This window comes from Rhincodon typus, chromosome 12 (genome assembly GCF_021869965.1).
Source record: "Rhincodon typus isolate 14 chromosome 12, sRhiTyp1.1, whole genome shotgun sequence".
Lineage (NCBI taxonomy): Eukaryota > Metazoa > Chordata > Chondrichthyes > Orectolobiformes > Rhincodontidae > Rhincodon > Rhincodon typus.
In genome coordinates this window covers 6866248-6889566 of record NC_063343.1, presented here as the reverse complement: position 1 = coordinate 6889566, position 23319 = coordinate 6866248, and the positions used below count along the sequence as shown (strand labels likewise).

The 23319-nt window shown below is 43.6% G+C and overlaps 1 protein-coding gene across 1 annotated transcript in view; it reads left to right on the top strand.

The window, feature by feature from the left end:
- LOC109930356 (B-cell receptor CD22-like) overlaps positions 1-23319 on the top strand; it is an 80615-nt gene that overhangs the window by 42935 nt on the left and 14361 nt on the right. Inside the window, exons 5-7 of the mRNA XM_020529873.2 lie at positions 8243-8524; positions 13821-14102; positions 22040-22279. Coding sequence (XP_020385462.2) covers positions 8243-8524; positions 13821-14102; positions 22040-22279 — 804 coding nt within the window. The remainder of the gene's footprint in view (positions 1-8242; positions 8525-13820; positions 14103-22039; positions 22280-23319) is intronic.

Sequence of the window (23319 nt, the reverse complement as noted above, 5' to 3'; positions counted from 1 at the left end):
GGCACTCTTCCTGGGTTGTACCATTAGATCCCACTGATGCAGTACAGTCATCGACACCTCATCTTTGAGATGCCTATTGTCTGTTCCACTGCTTGAGCAGCATTATATCTGTGTTCTACAACAGTCTGACTGTTTCTTAAAGATGTCATTAGCCACGTTTAGAGGGGCTAGCCCTTGTCTCTGAGTAGCTGCCCCTTTATGTTTTAAGTGCAGGTCCCTGTTGTAGGTGCAATGGGTAATTAAGAAGACAAATGGAATATTGTCCTTCATTGCGAGAGGGATGGAGTTTGAAAACAGGAAGGTTATGCTACAGCTGTATAAAGGTTAGGCCACACCTGGACTACTGTGTACAGTTTTGGTCTCCTTAATTGAGAAAGGATGTCCTGGCACTGGAGGGAATGCAGAGGAGGTTCACTAGGTTGAGAGAGTTGGCTCATGTAGAGAGATTGAGTAAACTGGGACTGTACTTGTTGGAATTTAGAAGAATGAGAGGGGTAGAAACATATGAAATTATGAAGGATATAGATAAGATAGAAGCAGGGAGGTTGTTTCCACTGGCAGGTGAAATTAGGACGAGGGATCATAGCCTCTAAATAAGGGGGAGCAGATTTAGGACTGAGTTGAGGAGGAACTTCTTCAGCCAAAGATGAATCAGTAGAATTCCCCACCCAGTGAAGCAGTTGAGGCTACCTCATGGAATGTTTTTAAGGCAGAGATAGATAGATTTTTGAACAGTAAAGGAATTAAGGATGATGATGAAGATCAGCTATGATCTTATTGAATGGTGGAGCAGGCTTGACAGGCCTCCTCCTGCTCCTATTTCTATGTTCTTATGGCTAAGAAATTTGGGTGGAGGCAGGGTTCTGTGAGTTCTCCATTATGTAAACAGCTTCCAAGCACAGATTTGGCATTGATGGTCACAAATTGCTTGCACATTTATGGAGTGGAAGGCTCTTCTGTTCATAAACTCTGCAGGATGTTGTTGGGTCAACATTACTACCCAGTGTTTCTGAGCACAAGTCCTCCACCAGCAGATTGCAAAGTTCAGTTGAGGGTGGGACTGGGCACCTTAATTTGTTTGATGTACTGTTTTACAGACAGTAACAGACCATGGATCTCATCATTCGCCTTGACATTTTGTTTGGCGCTTCTCCTGTGTGACAGTTCTTGGATGTTGTGCTGGCAAAGTAGTAATCACTGGCTGCTTCTAGCTTGCCTTTGAATTAACAATGACTCCAGCAACAGTGTTCCCCATGTGAGCTGTCCGAGCAGATAATCCATCAGTAAGGTCAGAAAGGTAGCTCACTCTTATTTGAAGGAACTCCTGTGCCCCAGATCCATTATAGCGAAGCCTCATGTTATGCCCGCACACAGTATAATATGGAGGATCCCCATGTCTCTGTAAGGGACACTGAGTTATGTGAATGTATCAGTTGTACATTGCACAGCCAAAGTGACAATACCGCATTGCGAGTGGAGTTCAGCCAATAAGCCACCATGAAACCTTTCCTCTCCAGCCACAAAGAAATGCTTCTCTCCCACATCACGGCTAATGTCTTTGCACATTTACATTTCAAAATAAGAAACTGCCGGCTGCAAAGTATTGACTTTAAGAACTTATTATGGAATGTGGTTATGAAATGGAAACTTCATGTCATGCTGTTAAGTTCCTTGTTCTCACATGAAACTTATTTAGTGACGATGATGGTGCAAAATGCAGTACTCCATGATCGCTTGAGGCTGTAATTTCTGGTCTGCATTATTGGATGGCAAGTAACCTGATGATCAAGTGCAAATTGAAGGCATTACAAAATCAATGGGGCAATGATAATTGCAATTGTCCCTGGCAGGGCCTCAAAATGAAAGATAATTGCTCCGTCTTCAAACAGAAACAAATGTGACTTATTCCATTCCTTTGTCAGTTGATTCTCAACCTGACAAGGCACGATTTCAACTCTGTGTTAACGTGAGTCAGTCACTTGCAGACTTCATCTTTGACCCACGGATCACCTCCTCTCAATCCTCTTACTCCCTTTTCGGCTCTTGTCCATGTGAGACGGGTGATCTTTCAAATTCCCACACAGACCCCTAACTTTTGCTCAGCCTCTTTACATAAAGATTAATATGTTCACTTTAGCCTGAGAGCCAACGATGTTGGAATCTTCCCAAGCACTACTGCCTTTCCTTGTAGAGGTCAAAAAAAACTATCACATGTTTGCAGAATTCCATCCCAAAGCTCCTAGCTTCCTCCCAAGCCATAATCTTAGCTTGCCTCTTATCACAGTAATAACAGTCTCAGTTATTATGATCCCAGTTGGTGTTAATTCAGGACAAGTCAGATGTCAGAATGAGGCCTGGCTTGATCAACCATTAAATATATTTTGCTTGATAAAATGTGGAGCTGGAGGAGCACAGCAGGTCAGACAGCATCCAAGGAGCAGGAAAGTCAACGTCTTGGGTCGGGACCCTTCATCGGGACTCCCATGCTATTTGGTCACTGTGATGTTTTGAAATTTGAAAGGGTTCAGAAAAGATTTACAAAGATGTTGTCGGGGCTGTAGGGTTCAAGCTATAGTGAGCGACTGAATAGGCTGGGGCTATTTTCCCTGGAGCTTCAGAGACTGAGGAGTGACATGAGAGAGGTTTATGAGGGGCATGGACAGGGTCAATATCCAAGGTCTTTCCCCCAGGGTAGGGGAGACCAAAACTACGGGGGATAGGCTTAAGGTCAGGGGAAAAGATTTAAAAGAAACCTAAGGGGCAACATTTTCATGCAGAGGGTGGTGCATGTATAGAACGAGCTGCCAGAGGGAGTGGTAGAGGCTGGTATAATTACAACATTTAAAAAGTATCTGGATGGGTATATGAATAAGAAGCGTTCAGAGGGATATTGGCCAAATGCTGACCGATAGGGGTGGACGAGTTGGACTGAAGGGCCTGTTTCCATGCAGTACAACTCTAAGACTCTGTGGCAGTCAGTCACTCAATATATTCATAAGAGGCTGCCGATGTGCTTTGAAAAAAGTGTATAAAGGTCTATTAGATGAAAGAGAAACAAAGCCTTTATTATAATATGCAAGAACTATTTGGAACAAGTCTTAATGCACAGGTCATTAAGATGATCCTCAGCCACAGCCTCAGTGATTCTGGAACCTCAGTTCATCTCTCCCATCTCCATTTCAAAGCTCATTCTTTAGTTGAGATGGTGGCAATCTGTTCCTTTTCAGCAAATTTCTGCAGTCTCTGAACGTTACTTTCTCGACTTAATGTCTCTTCCTGAAACTTGCCATATAAGTAAAACTGGCAATTTATTGTATACTGTTACTTCCTTAATCTTCTCTTCCACTGCCTTCGGATTCTATAGGGCTCTTATGGCTCTTACCTCCTCTGAACTGCTTCCAATGTAACTATACCTCTCTTTGAATAAGGGAACTAGAATTATACACAGAACTCAAGCTGTATTCTTTCTAATGCCTTATGCTGTCACAGTACCACTTCCCTACTTTTATATTCTATCCCTTTTAGCAATAAATACCAAAATTTGCCTTCCTTATTAGTCTCAGGTGTCCGTTGAAGTAGTGAACAGCAGAGTGGTGTCTAAGTTGGTCTAAAAGCAGCCATGAAGATGGGCTGAGGCTGATGGTTTACTGATGCTGGCTTGTATTTTTTTCTATTCATTTGTGGGATGTGGGCATCACTGGCTGGCAAGCATTTCTTGCTCGTCCTTAGTTGCCCCTTGAGAAGGTGGTGGTGAGCTGCCTTCTTGAACCGCTGCAGTCCTCCTGCTTTGGGTTGGCCCACAAAGCTATTAGGGAGGGAATTCCAGGATTTTGACCCAGCAACAGTGAAGGAATGGAGATATATTTCCAAGTCAGGAAGGTGAGTGACTTGGAGGGGGACTTGGAGGTGGTGGTGTTCCCCTATGTCTGCTGCCCTTGTCCTTCTGGATGGAAGTGGTCGTGGGTTTGGAAGGTGCTGTCTGAGGATCTTTGGTGAATGTCTGCAGTGCATCTCATAGATAGTGCACACTGCTGCTACTGAGCGTCGGTGGTGGAGGAAATGAATGCTTGTGGATGTAGTGCTGGTCAGATGGGCTGCTTTGTCCTGGATGGTGTCGAGCTTCTTGAGTGTTGTTGGGGCTGCACTCATCCAGGGCAAGTGGGGAGTATTCCATCACATTCCTGACTTGTGCCCTGTAGATGGTGGACAGGCTTTGAGGAGTCAGGAGGTGAATTACTTACCGCCGTATTCCTAGCTTCTAGCCTGCTCTTGTCGCCACTGCGTTTACATGGTGAGTCCAGTTAATACCCAGAAAGTTGATAATGGGGGGTTTCAGTGATGGTAACACCATTGAATGTCAAGAGACGGTGGTTTGATTGTCTCTTATTGATGATGGCCATAGCCTGGCACTTGTGTGGCGCAAATGTTACTTGCCACTTATCAGTCCAAACCTAGATGTTGTCCAGATCTTGTTGTATTTGTACATGGACTGCTTCAGGTGTCTGAGGAGTCACAAATGATGTTGAACGTTGTGCGATCATCGGCGAACATCCCCACTTCTGACCTTATGATAGAAGGAAGGTCATTGATGAAGCAACCCAAGATGGTTGGGCTCAGGACACTACCTTGAGGAACTCCTGCAGAGATCTCCTGGAGCTGAGATGATTGACCTCCAACAACCACAACCATCAAGTATGCCAGGTATGACTCCAACCAGCGTAGAGTTTGACCCCGATACCCATTGGTTCTAGCTTTGCTAGGGCTCCTTGATGCCACACTCGTTCAAATGCGGCCTTGATGTCAAGGGCTGTCACTCTCACCTCAGTGCATCTCATAGATAGTACACACTGCTGCTACTGAGCGTTGGTGGTGGAGGAAATGAATGCTTGTGGATGTAGTGCTGGTCAGATGGGCTGCTCTGGAATGGAGCTCTTTTGTCCATGTTTGAACCAAGGTTGTAGTGAGGTCAGGAGCTGAGCGGCCCTGGCAGAACCCAAACTGGGCGTCACTGAGCAGGTTATTGCTGAGCAGGTGCTGCTTGATAGCAATGTTAATGACACTTTCCATCACTTTACTGATGATCGAAAGGAGACCGATGGGGCAGTAATTGGTTGGATTTGTCCTGCTTTTTGTGTACAGGACATACTTGGGCAATTTTCCACATTGTTGGGTAGATACCAATGTTGTAACTACTAGAACAGCTTGGCCAGGGGAGCGGCAAGTTCTGGAGCACAAGTCTTCAGTCCTATTGCCGGAATGTTGTCAGGGCCTGTAGCCTTTGCAGTATCCAGTTTCTCCAACTATTTCTTGACATCACGTGAAGTGAATCGAATTGGCTGAAGACTGGTATTTGTAAATCTGGGGAGCACTGGAGGAGGCCCAGATGGATCACCCACTCGGCACTTCTGGCTGAAGATTGCTGCAAATGCTTTAGCCTTATCTTTTGCAGTGATGTGCTGGGCTCTTCCATCATTGAGAATGGGGATATTTGTGGACCGTCCTCCTCCAGTGAGTTGTTTAATTGTCCACCACCATTCACGACTGGATGTGGCAGGACTGCAGAGCTTTGATCTGATCTGTTGGTTGTGGGATCGCTTAGCTCTGTCTATCACTCGCTGCTTATACTGCTTTTGGTGCGCAAGTAGTCCTGTTTGGTAGCTTCACAAGTTTGATCCCTCATCTTCAGGTATGCCTGGTGCTGCTCCTGGCATGCCCTCCTGCACTCTCCATTGAACCAGGGTTGATCCCCTGGCTTGATGGTAATGGTTGAGTGGGGGATATGCCGGGCCTTGAGGTTACAGATTGTGCTGGAGTACAATCCTGCTGCTGTTGATGGCCCACAGTGCCTCATGGATGCTCAGTCTTGAGTTGCTAGATCTGTGCAAAGTCTGTCTCATTTAGCACGGTGATAGTGCCACACAACACAATCGAAGTTATTGTTAATGTGAAAGCGGGACTTCATCTCCACAAGGACTGTGCGATGGTCACTCTTACCGATGCTATATGTTGATGAGGATAGTGGCCATTGAACATTCAGGGACAACGTTGTAGAGAAACAGTTGGATGCTGGCCAGGATAAGTGGTCGGTGAGCTGTAGCCACAAGGTACCCACCCTGTTTACCTGTGGGGAATTTGTGGCATCTGGTTTCCCAGCAGAGAGGCAAAATGAAAATGAGATGTAAATTGGGAAGTAAATACATTGGCTTTAATGCATTACAAAAGTATGAGGAAAAGGAGGGTGTCTCACAAGTTAGAGGTTCTGCAGTTGACATTTAAGGTTTGAGGGGAGAAGATCAGCATTCTTTTCTCAATGTCGAGATTCTGATTGTTTTTTTCCAAATCACACTCTGTTTTATCACCACACCTGCCATTGCTCTTTCCACACCAGAAGGGGGATAATTCCACCCTCCCTCTCGATAGGTTGGGCTACAATTTAAACTTTACTCCCTCGTCCAATATTCCTCAAACAGTAGAAATACTTTCTTTCTCCCCTATCTATTAATTCTAAAGTCATGAAATCTTCAATCATATCACTCATTTTGATTTTTTAAATTCATTCATAGGATGTGGGCATCACTGACCAGGCCAACATTTGTTGCCCATCCCTAATTGCCCAGAGGGCAGTTGAGAGTTAACCAAGTGATTGAAGTGAATTAAATTCTAGAGAAAGTGATGCTAGTTTGTGTAATCTTGTCTGGTAACCTTTGGAGTCCAAGTGCTATTCTGGTTGCAACAGAGCTGCACTCCCTCTAAAAAGCAAAATATCATTCCCAAGGTTATACTCAGTCTGACTCAGGGTGCTGTAGTTTCTTTTTTAAGCGCAGGACACAAGCATTGTTGCCCAGAGGTCAGGTACAAGTCAACCACATTGCTGTGGGTCTTTAGGCCAGACCAGGTAAGCACAGCAGATTACACAGTGAGGAGCTGGAGGAACACAGCAGGCCAGGCAGCATCAGAGGAGTAGGAAAGCTGACGTTTTGGGTCGGACCCTTCTTCAGAAATGTGAGAGGGAAAGGGAGCAACTTTCATATGACAATATCAGTGGGCCCTCTTGTGGTGCAGTGGCAACATCCCTACCCCTGGACCAGGAGGCCCAAGTACAAGTCCTATCTGCTCCAAAGGTGTATAATAACATATCTGACCAGGTTGATTAGAAAAATAAATTTAAAAAGTAAATTTGGGTACCTCATGTGGAGCAGTGGTAGTCTTTCTGCCTTGGGTCCAGGGAGAGACCAAGGTTCAAGTCCCACCTGCACCAGAGGTGAGAAATAACATCTCTGAATAGATTGATTTTTTTTTTAATGGTGTGGCATAAAGAGCTGTTTCTCAAACTGCAGAGGATTGTTGTTCTTAATCTTTCATGGCTTATTAGGATGTCTGTTCCTTTGAAGTACTGTAATGACCTGGACTAAAATATGCAGGGTTATATAAATTCAATTATGGAACAAGGCAAGAGATGTTGGAGTTGTAGCCCTTCAACCAAAGATCTTTGAGGAAATGGTTTGAGAGAGATATTCAAGATCATGAATTTTGTGGAGGTGACGGTGTTGGCCGGGATTGGACAAGATCAGAAGTCACATGATATCAAGTTATAGTCCAACAGGTTTATCTGTAATCACAAGCTTTCATAGCCTCGCTCCTTTGTGGGGTGAAATCATTTCACCCCACAAAGGAGCAGCACTCTGAAAGCTTGCGATTTCAGATAAACCAGTTGGACTATAACCTGATGTTATGTGACTTCTGACTGAATGATTTTGATAGAGCGAACATAAAGAAAGTGTTTCCCGTGACAGTACGTTTGGCAACTTGAAAATACATATTTCAGAACAGAGAGAACATAAGGCAATCGTATTTACAACGCAAATTATTATGATCTGATCTAGTGGAAACAGGTTCACCAGAAAAGGTTTGACAAATAACTTGACAAATTTTATAAATGAGTAAAGATTGATAGGTTCCAGTGGAATGAGCAGTGCAACGAGATTGATTGCATGGATCCAGCAGCACAAGCTTGATTGGCTTACTGGCTGTAACCATCCGATATCAATCGATAATTTTATGAACCTATATATAAGGCAAGATTGAATATCCTAATTCTAAGATAAAAGGGTAAAAGTTGACCCACTTCCTGTGGGGATTATGAAATATGGCAGTCAACCAAGTCACTTAATAATGGTTAATTCTATTTATGTTGCTCTGCATCATTTATGTCATAAGCCTACAAATTATCTTTCACTTTCAGATGCACCCAAAAATATAACCATCCGAGTGGATAACGGATCAGAATTAGCAATCAAAGAAGGTGATAAGGTCTCCTTGACTTGCACCAGTAACAGTAACCCCGAAGCTACATACAGCTGGTACAAGAGTGAAGATGAAAAAGGTGAAACAAGACGTATTAATGCCTCTAAAGGCACTTTATCATTCCAGAGTATTGCAAGTGGGGATTCTGGGTTCTACAGCTGTAAAGCAGCAAATCACATTGGAAATAATATGTCGGAAACTTTGGAAATTCGTGTCCAGTGTGAGTAACAACGTGTTTTTTTAAATATTGTTTTGATTGAGTTTGTGATAACCTCATTGTCACTAAGACACGTTAAATGTCCCCTTTCTCCACCTTTGTCTACACATCCTCCCCCAATTTACCTTTTCCCACCCTTCCTCATGTGTTTTGATCATTACTGAATCTGAGGATGAAAGAGACAGGTGGGGTGTAGTGATTGTAATAAGGTCAGCCACATGGACCTCATAGAATATGAGTTCCCCGATTAGGGCTGTTAACCTGGTCCAATCAAGGAGCCCTGGCTGAGAGATAAGAACAGGAGAGTCAGAAGTTCTGTTCACTCTGAGAGCTGGCTCTGAGGAAGCCGGGCCAGTGTCAAGTACTCCCCACATGTAAATAAAGGGTGACTTGGTGTCAGAATACCGACATTTCTGTGGTGACGAGAGAGAAAAAATATATGCTCCTGAAGAGGTTTGCTCGCAACAGTCATTTTTGAGTTGGGGTAAGCATTTCTGGCATCATGCTGCTATTTGGGGGAAGCTTGACTTGTTCGATCCTGCCGCCGAAGTATGTGGAAACAATACGTTCTTTTCTTTCCGGGCAAATGACATTCGGGCAGACGAAAAGCAATGAGTAATTCTCCTGGCAGCTTGTGGACACACAGCTTTTTCAGTTATTAGGAGCCTTACTTTCCTTGAGGCACCAAATACTAAAACATTTCAAGTGTTGATGGATTTAGTTAAGGAACATTATGACCCCAGGCATTCTTTAATTCTGAGGTGCTATCAGTTTTGCTCAGCAGTTCGAAAATGGGAGGATCTGTGTCAGGATTTTTGATGAGGTTAAGGTGACTGGCAGAGGCACGTGACTTTAGTTTAACTCTTAATGAGATGCTGAGAAACCATTTGATATGTGGGATTAATGATGTAACCATGCAAAAGCACCTACTAGCTGAAGCCCAACTGGACTTCAAACATGCACTACAATTGGCTTTATCATTGGAAAATGTGGCAAGTGGAGCTTATGAGTTCCAGTGTACGCCAATGGAAGTGGACATCCTCACCAAGCTGACTGAGCTTCACTTGAGTGAAGGCAGTTGCATAGTCTCACTCAGGACATACCCTGAACAGAGAGGTTCTAGGTCAGCCCACAGCAAAACCCCAAAACAAAGCCAAGCCTTGAGCAAGCGGTTAACATTTTCTTCAGGATCTGGGCTGGCAAGCCATTATATTTACTGCTGGTATGTGGACTCAACACAGCAGAAGAATCACAGCAGGCCTACATGGAGTAAGAGAACTCACAGGCCGGTATCCAGGAGAGGGCCCACCCTGAAAAGCCCACCTACACCTGGCTTAGAACAGTTAAATTGCTTAGCAACATCCAAATCAGGACCAATCAAAATAAACATCAGGTTAAATGGTCAACCAGTTCTAATGGAGGTTGATACCAGTGCAGCTGTATCAGTGATTGCAGAACCAGTCTTTGACAAAATTTGCTCCGGGTTCCAACCCTTAAGTTTGCACAAGACCTCGGTTAGACTAAGAACCTATACCGGGGAACATTTACACATTAAGGGTACACCTTGGGTTCTGGTCTCATATGAGAAGCAGCTGAGTTCAGTTACTGATCATAGTAAAAGATTCAGGCCCAAGCTTGATGGCGTGAAATTGATTGAAAAAGGTTCACCTTGATTGGCTCAACTTCTATCAATTAGAAAATGGCTGCCTGAGTGAAGTCCTAATTAAATATCCGGACGATTTTCAGCCTTATGGGCAAAAGTAGAGATAGAAATCAGAAGGCTAGAAAGCGAAGGAATTTTCAAACTGATACAGTTTGAGGAAAGGGCAACACCAGTTGTACTGATTGTGAAGGCTGACAGGTCTGTTCGCCTTTGTGAGGATTTTAAGCAAATGTTAAACCGCTTCTCACAGCTGTATAAATACCCGATCCCTCGCATAGAGGACTTGTGTGCAAAGTTGACTGGGGCGGTCCCTTCATGAAGTTGGACATACCTGTAATTGCGGGTGGATGAGGTTTCCCAGTGGTATGCTACAATTAATACACACAAGGGTTTGTACCAATGCACAAGACTGCCATTTGGGGTATCATCAGCCTGCGCTCTTTCCCAGCAGACCATGGAGAACATTTTACAAGGGCTACCCCAGGTCACCATTACCTTGATGACATGCTAATAACAGGGAAGACCTATAAAGACCACTTAGAGAACTTGGATATAGTGTTTAGATGTTTCTCCAAGGCGAGTGTATGCGTTAGAAGGGAAAATGCACGTTCCAGACACCCAAAGTGACTTACTTGGGCTACAGAGTCAATATGACTGGGTTACACCCATTGGAAGATAAAGGGAGCACAATCAAATGTGTCCTGGCCCCCAAATCTGTACTGGAGTTTAAGACTGATGAATTGATTAATTACTACAGGAAGTTCATACATAACCTGGCCTCCATCCTGGCACCCCTATGTCTGCTACTGAAAAAGGGCCGGCCTTAGAAATGGTCTCATAGCCAAGACATAAGCCTTTAGGGAAGTGAAGAAGCAGCTATCGTCGTCTAAGGTGTTGGCACATTTGGATTCCAAGCGAGATCTGCTGCTGACATGTGATGCCTCCCCATACGGTATTGGGGTAGTGTTGGCTCACAGATGGCCCAATGGAGAGGAACGCCCAACAGCGTACGCTTCCCGGACTTTGGCTGACGCAGAGCGCAAGTACGCCCAGATAGAGAAGGAAGGTTTTGGTATGAGAAAGTTCCACCAGTACCTTTATGAATGTAAATTTGTAACAGTAACAGACAACAAACCCCTACTAAGGTGACTAAAAGAGGACGGGACAGGCTATCCATTGTTTCAGGTCGAATTCAGCAGTGGGCCCTCACTCTAAATGCGTACAATTTCAAATTGGAACACGGTCTGGGAGGCCATGTAGCAAATACAGATTCCTTGAACTGCCTCCCACTGTCTGTTACTCCAACTGGTGATGCCTCCCTGGAAGAGTCCATTCTGGTTTTAAACTTTCTGGACTCCCTTCCAGTCACTGCTGACAATATCAGAACTGTGGACTCAAAAAGATCCAGTCCTGGCAAAACCAAAACAGCTGGTGATGATGGGGGAAGTACATCACAACCAGAACTGAAACCTTTCAGGGCCTGGCAAGACCAGGTCACCGTAGAGAATGGCATATCACTGTAGGGAGCAAGAGTGACTGTCCTGAGTAAAGGTAGCTATCAGATACTAGCTGAACTCCACCAGGGTCATCCAGAGATGTCCAAAATGAAGATGTTGTTGAGAAGTTATGGCTGGTGGCCAGGATTGGATGCAGACATAATCGCCTTGATGGGGCAACGCCCACAGACAAAAAATTACTGCCAGCAGTTCCGCCACATTTGTGGGAATGACCAGGAAATCCTTGGGCTCGGTTTTACCTCGACTGTGCCAGCACTTTTATGGGCTCAATGATCTTAGTCATTACGTACGCCCACTCAAAGTGGTTGGAGGTGCACAGAGTTCAACCATCAAGCTCGGCAATGATGATAGAAAAGCTGTGAGCATCTTTTGCAATACCTGGGCTCCCGGAAGTGTTGGTCACAGATAACAGGTACCAGAGGGAATTCGAGTATTTCCTGAAGGTGAATGGCATTTGGCATCTGAGGACAGCTACATACCATCCACCATTCAACAGTCTGGCATAAAGACCATTCCAGACTTTGAAGGCAGGCTTAAAGAAACAGCCAATACCTTCATTCAATACCAAACTGTCTTGGTTCCTATTTGATTATCGGACCACTCCTCATGCAACCACAGGGGCAGCTCCAGCAGAGTTGCTAATGGGGATAAGTCTCTGCACCAGGTTAAATCTGGTCTTCCCGGACCTGGGTGGGAGTGTAAAATGGCATCAGGAACTCCATTGCTGAATACAAGACTACCCTAAGTGAGAGAGAGAGTTTCCTTCAAGGGACAAATTTCGGGGCCGAAACCAGGGAAATGGCCCAGCATGGTTAAGAGGAATGGCCGACATGAGGTCAGCTCCCATAACATACAACGTTCAGCTAGGTGAGGCAGTCCTGAATAAACACCAACGGGGCAGGAGCAAAACACACCCGGCCACTCAGAACAGCCAGAAAGGCTATGGGTCTATGGGTCTCCCCATCTGTCTAGCATTGAAGAAGCTTCAGAGTCTGAGATAGACACAGCAGATGTCACAGTCTCGATACCTTTACCATGTGAAGAAGAGGATGAGTCTCTTCCCACATGCTCTGATCACAAGCGGTGTTCTACGGTCCAGTACATGCTGCCCGTATCCGAGACGGAGTCAGAGGAAATCCTGGAAAAGCACCCCAGCAGTGGGTCCAAGAAAAAGAACTGGCCTACATCCCTGGACTCAGAGGGGAGGGATGTAATGATTGTAATGAGGTCAGCCAGGTGGACCTCATAGAATATGAGTTCCCTGACTTGGGACTGTTAATCTGGGCCAGTCGGGGAACCCTGGCTGACAGATACAAACAGGAGTGTCGGGGGTTCTGTTCACTCTAATAGCTGGCTCTGAGGAAGCTGGGTCAGTGTCAAGTATTATGCACATGTAAATAAAGGGTGGCTTGGTGACTGGATACCAGTCCCTGCGGAATTATTTCAAGTCGGAGAGAGAAGGGAAGAGAGAGAGAAGGAGCGAGAAAGTACATTTGGAATGGTAAGTCTTGGCCTAACATCAATAATGCTGTATTGTCTGTCATAAAAAAAGACCATTCATTTGCAACATTTAGATACTTCTAAAAGTATAATCATTGCTGCAGATAAATAATTAGAGGTGCACTGGTGTTTGCAAGGTATTACTGATGTGATCAGTCGTAATGTTGAAATTTCTGAAGAAGGGTCGCAACCCGAAACGTTAGCTTCCCTGCCCCTCTGATGCCGCCTGGCCTGCTGTGTTCCTCCAGCTCCACACTGTGTTATCTCTGACTCCAGCATCTGCAGTTCTTACTATCTCCAAGGGTAGGAGTCTGGTTGAGATGCTCTTTGGAGGATCGGTGTGGACTCGATGGGCCAAATAACCTGCTTCCACACTGTAGGATTTAGGATTCAACATTCACACCAACTCCCTCATAAATCCAGGCAGTCAATGCACACTGTACCTATGACAAGGAATTCTATTTCTCCTCCTTCATTATTTAAACTCTTGCCTGCTGATCATCCCAAACTATCAATGGGAATAACTGGTTAATAAATGCATTATCCAAACCTTTCACTATTTTGTAAACTCTGCCAAGTTGTCTGTAGAACTTTAGACATCAATGTATTTTACTTTCAGATGCACCTAAAAACATAACCATTCAAGTAGTTAATGGATCACAATTGGAGGTTAAAGAGGGAGGCAAGCTCTCCTTGTTGTGCACCGGTAATAGCAATCCTGAAGCTACATACACCTGGTACAAGAGAGAGGAAAGCAATGGTCAAACAAGATCTCTTAGTGCTGTGAAAGGAACTCTGACCTTCCAATATGTTTCTAGAAGCGATTCTGGTTTCTACAGCTGTACAGCAACAAATTATATTGGAAGTGGGTCTTCGGATGATTTGGAAATCTACGTCCAATGTAAGCAAGTGTACATTATTAACCTTTTTTTGGATTGTGTTCTCTTAAGATGCTGTATGGTGCTATTATTGCTCAACTCAGACTTTCCCAATTCCTAATCCTCTTCGTGTTGGTGCACTACATGAGAACCAGGAGTGAGATTTCTTGATAATATTTTCACCTCTCACCTCTCAATGATTAATTAGAAAGACTTTGCCATTAAGTAGTTTCACGTGACGTAAAGGTTGAGGTATTTTTAACTTCCCGTTATGACATTCTCAGGAGGAGCTTTACTGATTGCAGTTGTACAGGTCCAGTCTCTAAGACCATTCAGGAGATAGTTCAGAGCCGTGCTCGGAAGCCAATAGTTTCTAACGTAGAATGATCACAATGGAACAAATAGCTTTCTTCACATATACTTTACTCTGACAACAACTTACACTCACATAGCACTATTAATATGGGAATAAGCCTTGCCAAGAGTTATAATTGGACAAAAGTAACCACCAAGCTAATGAAGGCGATATTAAGATGGGTGACATAAGACTCAGTCAAAGGAATGGGTTTTAAGGTGCACCTTAAGAAGGGAACTGATGTGGAGAGTTTCCGAAGAGTATCTCAGACCTTCGGGCCCAGACAGTTGAAAATATAACTACCCGCTGTAGGGTGAAAGGAAAGGGAGGAATGTACAAGAAAATGAGTTGGAGCAACTCGAACCTCTTGGTGAATTCTAGAGAAGGAAGGCATTCCAAGCCATAGAGCAAGTTGAACATTTATGGATGAGAACTGTCCAACAGAGAACCAATTTACAGGCAACAGAGCTTAATATCAACCATTGAATAGATGCTGATATGGTAAAGTTAGAACGTCTGCACCTTCCTTCACAACATGTTTAGCAGAATTGGCTTCTCTGGTGATGTTATTCACCGCTCCAAAAAGCTAAAGATATGCATCAAGCCTGAAAAGATATAAAGTTCTGCTTTTGCCTCAGTGATCAGGAACTGCACACAGCCCACAGCACTGTCCAGTTCTCGCGTGTATCACCTTGCAAGTGAGATAAAACTGAATTTGTCGTACAGGTATAATTTAAAATTATGCCGACTTGAACTGATCAGATTATTCTCATTCAAGGGGACTGTTCAATTTTGCTTTTTAATAACTGATCCAATTATTCTCGTAGAAATTGGTTTGTTAGTGTCAGTTTGGGTTTTTCTCTTCCTTAGGATATAGTGCTATACAGACTTGCTTCCAATTGTAGACGCAAAGTAAAGCACACGACATACACTTTTTCCTGATTCCTTGGCCGGTACTAGGAGCATGGGTATGTAGATGTGCTATTTGCCAATTGAAAAAAATTATTCTTTGACCTTGGACAAGGAAAAGAAGTGCACTTATCAATTGGAGCTACCTATTAGAACTGCACTTTTCTGCAGTTGCTCTTACCTATGAAAACTGTTTCAGTAAACTATCTTGGCTTAGTCTAGAACATGGAGTTGTGGAGAGCTATTTTTCTTTTAATGGCATGTAGGCCTTGCTGGGACAGCCAGCAGTTATTGCCCCATCCCTAATTGCCCAGATGGCAGTTAAGAGTCAACCACATTGCTGCGGGTGTGGAGTCACACGTAGGTCAGACCAGGTAAGGATGGCAGTTTCCTTCCATGAAGGCAGTATTGAACCAGATGGGTTTTTACAACAATCGATGATAGTTTCACGGCCACCATTTATTATTGTTAGTTTCCACTGCTGGATTAATTTAATTTAAATTCCACTTGCTGCCCTGTTGTGATGCAAACCCGATCTGGATTATTAATCCAGTTGACATTGCCATTATATCACTATCTGCCCCCTCCAGAACAGTGAGTGCAATCATGAACCTTCAGCACCAAACTCTGAGTGGTGCCAGGGCAGAGTTGCAACCAACTTCTTCGTCTGCACGATTGGTCCCTTGATGTGATCCAAAGTTTTTTGTCTTGCATTCATCAAGGCAATTTGCAAAAGTATAGCAAAGTAAAAGGAAAACAACATTGATACCATATCGTAGGAGAGTACTGATTTTTAGGCAAGTGAACTGTAACTGGTAGAAATGTTGCCTCTGGAGAATGCACCAGTTAATGATGACTGGAAGTTAACTGCTATATTTTGTTTAAATTTTAAGCAAAGCAAGCCTGGGAAATGAACTAGAGAATGGCAGACCTATTTTGCTAAGTTGAGAGTGTGTACAAGTTCTTTCTGTCTACAAACTGCAGGACCCTGTGTATTAGTGTAGGTAGCTTGCACTACATGCTAGTGCACCACACTGAGAGGTTGATTCACAATGACTAAATTGCATAGTTCTTCACACACTTTGGATTATGCCATAAATGTTGTCAAATCACAAATCACATTGAATGTTGGACTCTATATTGTGAGTTTTGAAATCACCGGTGAGTTAAGTACAGTCAGTACTTAGCCTGTTGTAAACAGTTGAAAGGATAACATCTTGACAAAACAAACATGAACAAAATAAGTGATGGTTATTCTCTGGTTCATTTCTCAAGCAAAACTTTGACCAATCAGAATCAATCTGTCTTGTTAAAAACGTAAACAAAACCTGGCAGCAAACTGTCAGTCATCATTAACTGTTGCATTCACATGACAATGTTTCAACTGATTACAGCCCACTTGCCAACCAGCCAACACTGTCCTCCCATACAGTATAACTCTTGTTTTCCCTGTGCGTCAGTATTGTTGATTGTCCTGAGGAGTGCAAGATGAGAATTTTTACAGAAGGGGCCAGAGTCTGTGCTGGCCAGGCAGTTGTATTTCTCGTGAAGATGGGAGTTGTGCTGTGTGACTCTCTATGATCTCCATTGTAGCTGACTCCAAAGGAAGGGCGTGGGAAATTGAAGCTGCCACTCAGCACTTCCCCTATGTTTGAAACCCCTCCGAAGGTTGCCAATTAAATCAGATTGGAACTAATACCCACTTGATGCTGGACCCAACGTTCATATCCCCTGTACCCACCGCACCCCCACAACCACCCAGTATCTGAATGCTCCAAACAGAATGCTCACCCAACCCATGACCAATTGCACCAGACTTCTCTCATCAGACCCCACCTACCCTAAACACAGCATCACTTGTTTGGCCCCCTTGCCAACTTAGCACTTGGCACACTATCCTCTTCTCATTTGACATTTACCTGGCATCCTACCCCTACTCAGCTGGCACTGTATCCGCCTGGCACCCTACCTTTCTGACACAGTACCCCATACTCATCTGGCACTGTACCCTCCCAGCACCTGAAAATCAACCTTGCATACTTATGGTTTGATGGCAGCTGTCACAGTAACTATCAGGACCATTTCAGGGTCACAGTACAGCAACTGCCTGCTGTGAAAAGAGCACATGGCTTGCCTTCCCCTGACTGATCTATGCTATGAAAGAGCTGTCAGAATGGAAGCACGGTTTCCCATTTCCTGAAGGAGACCTGAGCGGAATTTCCTCTCAGAAATGCAGAGTTCCATTCTTTTCTGTAGAGGAGGTGCTGGCCTGGCTATCTGCAGAGGATCACAATTCCTCAGAAAATCTGGTCAATATTCATTTTTCAGTTGTACTCCACCTCTGTACTATCGAGCAACTATCCTTACATTTACACTCATAGTCACAGAATCATAGAGTCATACAGCGTGGAAATAGGCCCTTCGGTCCAACCAGTCCATGCCGAACATAATCCCAAACTGAACTCGTCCCAGCTGCCTGCTCCTGGCCCATATCCCTCCAAACCTTTCCTATTCATGTACTTACCCAAGTGTCTTTTAAACGTTGTAACTGTACCGACATCCACCACTTCCTCAGGAAGGTCATTCCACACGTGAAATATCCTTTGTGTAAAAAATTTGCCTCTCATATCTTTTTGAAATGTCTCTCCACTCACCTTAAAAATGTGCCCCCTAGTCTTGAAATCTCCCATCCTAGGGAGAAAACAACTATCATTAACTCAATCTATACGTCTCAAGATTTTATCAACTTTTCTCAGGTCATCTCCTGCGCTCCAGTGAAAAAAGTTCCTGCCTATCCAACCTCTCCTTGTAACTCAAACATTCCATATGCAGCAACATCCTGGTAAATCTCTTCTGAACCTTCTGCAGTTTAATAATATCCTTCCTATAACTGAGTGACCAGAACTGCACACAGTACTCCAGAAGAAGCCTCACAAATGCCCTGTACAACCTCAACTCGATTCTCCCTGTGATATAAGATAACCTTCTTAATTACTTGCTGCCCATATATTACCATTTTGTGATTCATGTGGTTATAATACAGCTGGACAAGTCAGATTCCAGACTGAAACCTGGCTTCATAGACCATAAATTATATTTGTACAATTTGGTTCCTATGGTCACTGATCCATATTTACAAGAGGCTGCCAAATTATTTTAACGAAAGAACATCACAGTTTATAATGCCCAAGAAAAGCAAAGAAACAAATTTATGTGTACAACAATTTGGAAATATCCACAGCAAAAAGGAAGATTCAACCCTTTTGCCCAGCAATATCCTTAACAGATACAAATTCTGTGCAGTATCCTTCAAACTCTTCACTCTAATACGTATTACTCAACAGACAGGCCCATAAACCCTTTCCTTTCTGTGAGTTTCTGTGCATTCACTACATGTAATTCTCTCCATTTCTCCCCAAGTCACACAGGCACAGACTAACTCATTGAGTTTTCTCATTGAACTTTGAGGAAAAGTACTCAGGTCCATTTCCAGTTACTTTGACTAATTGGAGCTGCTAAACAGCGCATTTACTGATATCGGTCTTTCCTCCTTAATTGGACCTGCTTCCAAGTTTTGGAGTGTCCATCTTTCCTACTAAACCATTCAGGCATTATCTCACCAGGCAGCATGTCTAATCATTTTAAGGTGAAGATAGACAGATTTTTGAACAATAAAAGAATTAAGGGTTATTGTGAGCGGGGTGGGTGGAGGGTGGGGGCCTAAGTGGAGCAGAGTCCATGAAAAGATCAGCCATGATCTTATTGAATGATGGGCAAAGTCGGAAGTCACACGACACCAGGTTAAAGTCCAACAGGTTTATTTGAAATCACAAGCTTTCAGAGCGCTGCTCCTTCGTCAGGTGAAGGAACAGAGCTCCGAAAGCTTGTCATTTCAAATAAACCCATTGGACTATAATTTGGTACCATGTGATTTTTGGCTTTATCCACACCAGTCTAACACCAGCACCTCCACATCATCGCTACCATTACTGAATGGCAGAGCTGGCTCTAGGGGACGGATGGCCTATTCCTGCTCCTATTTCTAATGTTCTAAGCTAATCATTTGTTGGAAATGTTACTTTAACTGAATCCTAAAATACGAGTTTCTGACCCTTTTAAAAAGAAACAAGTCACCTCCACAGAACTAAAAGTCTAAAACTCATTTACCTCTCCTTAAGAATGGGTGTTCCCAAATAACGATAACATATGAGAAATCTTCATCACAATGCACTAGAACATTGAAATCCTTCTGCACCTTGGAATCCTGCAGTAATTCTCCAGTTAAGTAATATTCTCTTCCTTTTTATTCTCACTGCCAAAGTGAACAATTTCACACTGTCCCATGCTATAGTCTATCTGCCAGATGTTTGCCCTTTCACTCAATCTATATCCTTCTGCACCCATCTTTTGGTTTCATAATATAGATTCCTGCCTATCATCACAACATTAGAAATTTTAACTATTGTGTCTTTGCTCCCCTTTTCTAAGTCATTAATATAAATTGTGAAAAGCTGAAGTCTCACAACAGATCCCTGGAGGAATCCACTTGTCACATTCTGTTATTCAGACAGAGAGCATTTTGTGCCTAAACTGTGTTCTGCTTGTCTCCTATGTTACTATGTTGTTTCTAGATTTTGACTTCCTACTTTGCAGGATGACTTTTTGTGTGGAACTTTGTCAAATGCCTTCTAGAAACGCCAGTGCATCTGCAAGCTCCCCTTTAATGACAATACATGTTACTCTTTCGAAGAAATCAAATGCGTTGGCTAAACATTATTTCCCTTTCACAAAGCCATGCTTACTCTTTCCAATCACCTTTCCAATCAGCCAGCCATAACCTCCTCATCGATCAGTTCTAATACCTACCTTGTGACAATGCCAAGCTAGCCTTCTGTTTACTACCTCCCTCCATTCTTGAGCAGAGGAGATATATCTGCTCTGTTCCAGTCTGATGGAGCCTTTCAACAAATCAAAAATGGTGTACACCAACCAATTTTATTTATTTTTAAATATAATTTTAAAACCACACGAGTGTTGGAAGCAGGACAGCTGTTGGGTTCATGGAATTTGCTCAGTATTAATCTGCTCTCAGCCCCTACCCCATCAATTTCCTGCACATACAAATAAAAGCACAGGGTCCAGCAGCTATGGAAGACACAAAATAGATAAGCATGGTAAATCAGTCATGACCAAATAATCTGCTGACATTCAAACTCAGAAACATTCAAACCCAGACTGGGAAAAAAAAACTCAGTCACGTTTAGGATTTCTCCTTGTGAGCACCTGAAACAGGAGCGTCCTCACCTGAAGTAGTCTAGTTCAGGCCCAGAGCCTGCCTACAAAGCCAGTACTGGAGTGGGTCAGTGTAGAACCAAGGCTGTATTTTTCAACACATGTTGCTGTATTAAAAGGTCCCTGCAGCTACATTGACAGCTGCTCAGAGAGATCTACTGCATTGGGTAAGTAAGGGAGAAAAGTGGCAGCTGGGAGAGTGTCAAAGGTATAAGTTTCAAAGGGGTAGGGTGCCAGGCAATTGAGAGATAGGGTGCCAAGTAGGTGGGTGGGACTTTGGGTGGCACATGTCTGATGGGTGTGGAGCTGGGGTGCCAGCTGGATGAGGGATAGGGTACCAGCTAGCCGAGGGGTAGGGTACCAGCTAGCCAAAGGATAGGGTTCCAGCTAGCCAAAGGTTAGGGTGCCAGGAGGGTACAAGGTGGGTGAGGATTTGGGGACCCAAGAGTATGAAAGTGTTGGGATGGCATGGGAATGGACGGTAGATGGGTGAGTGATTGGAGGGCATTAGGTTTTGAGGGGAAGAGGGGTTGAAGGTCATCATAGCAGTGTTTAGGTCAGAGACATGACCTTGAGCAATGCAGAGTTAAGTCAGATCAGTACAGGCCAGGGGTTGGCTCTGTGAGGAATTGGACAGTGAGCTTGTGTTAGAGGGGAGGTGGTTGTTGAGTATGGAGGGGGCTTGTTGGGCGTCAGTATTGGGAGTTGGGTTTAGGATGAGGAGGGTTCGGAGAATGGGGTAATCAGACCTGGATTGGGTCAGGAGGGAGGTGGTATGTGGGGAAGTGAATAATTCATGTCGTCATGTTCTGAGTAGGGGTTAGGAGTCCGGTTGTGCCTGGTGTTGAAGGGGTGAATGTGGTTGGGTTGGGAGAGGGTGGCAGGATTGGAGGAAAGACAGGTTGGACTGTAGTGTAAGAAGCCAGGGTTATCCAGAAGGCGTTTTGGAGGGGGTGGAGTTGGGTGTCGAGTCGCAGAGGCAAGGTGTGAGTTTGAGTTATTGCAGGATCCATTTTATAGTTTTCAGGAGTCAGAGCAGGTTTTAATCTGCTAATTATTCCCAGCTAAGTGTAAACACAAACCATTCAGGATTTTCTGAAGCCGAACTTGAAGCTGTGATTTTTGTTTTGCAGAGTTCCAGATGCCAAGTAATTGTTCATTAGAAGCTTCAGCATCTTGATTAATTCTGATATAGTCAGCGTAGCAGGACTTGCTTGTGATCCCAAAGTGCATTTTCTGAACTCTCCAGAGAACCTGCATATTAGTATTGAATAAAGTATTGGAGGAATGTCAAGTCCCATTGCACTTAGGGTCCAATGGGCCTTATTCCTTTGACTGACAGGGAAAGTAATTGAGGGAAAACCGATGATGTGCAATTTACTGCAGTTCAACTTCTTCCCACAGACAAACCTGTTGAAGTAAAAATCAGTCGAACTAGGATGAGTTTTAGTTGTATGGCCAAAGCCAATCCCCTGGCACAGATTACATGGAACTTCACAGGGAACATCAAACCAGTGACTACTGGCAACTTGACCAACAGCACACTGACCCTGAAAACAATGTCAAGGATTTGTGTTTCATGTCAAGCTCGAAATAAACATGGTGTTGTGTATTCAGATGAACAGTGTACCAATGTAAAAGAGAGTAAGTATATATAAATACAGTTATTCATGCAAAGTGAAAGGGAAGGAAAAGTATTGCAAGCAAAGTCCAAATTACAATTGAACAACTCTGGGATAGTTATAGCCACAACATGTCAGAACTAATGAATTGAATGTGATGTTTGCCACTGAATGTGCACCTTGCCTTTCAGACAATTTGCCATCAACTATCCGTGTTTGGTGTGTATACAAAATGTTGAACTTCTGCCAAGGAGTCAGCTAACTCAGTTGGTTTGCAACACAGAGTGATGCCAACTGTGTGGGTTCAATTCTTGCACTGGCTGAGGTTACCATGAAAATATTGGCTTCTCAACCGCGTCCCTCATCTGAGGCAAGGTGACACTCAGGTTAAGCCAACACCATTCATTTCTCTCTCAGAGAACAGAACTATAGCAAATTTACATTGTGATTCTGCCTTCCAGGTAGTCCACTTTGCGTTTCCAAGTACTGAAATCAGTTGGTTGCTGTAATGTCAGCGTTATAATTTACAATGTGTCCTGCCGTTTTAAATAAATGAACCCATGCAGTTAACCAGTCTCTGATGATCATGACACGCTGAACAGCGGTGTAAACATTGCGCCGATGAGGTGAAGTATGCTTGCACAATCCTCAAGCAAGCTAATCTAAAAATGAAATGCATGGTGGGATGATTAGGCTTAGAATGAACATCTACAGAAACATTGACTTAAGCTCCAAGAAATGGTGGAGAAATTGACAGATCTGGACAAAAGCAAAAGCAAAAACAAGCTGAAAATCACCCCTTTCACAAAAAAAAAAACAAATGCTTGTAATGATGCTCTGGTGAAAGAACGGAATTGGGACACAGAGGAAACCAAACAATCCACTGAAACACCAAATAGGAGTGATCTAACCATCAAATAAAATTAAAGGAAAACTATAGTTGAAAAGGTGGACCGTTATTAGAGAACATTATGAAGGAGAAAACGTACAAGACTAACAGAAAACGTACAAGACTAACAGAAAATGTACAAGACTAACAGAAAACGTACAAGACTAACAGAA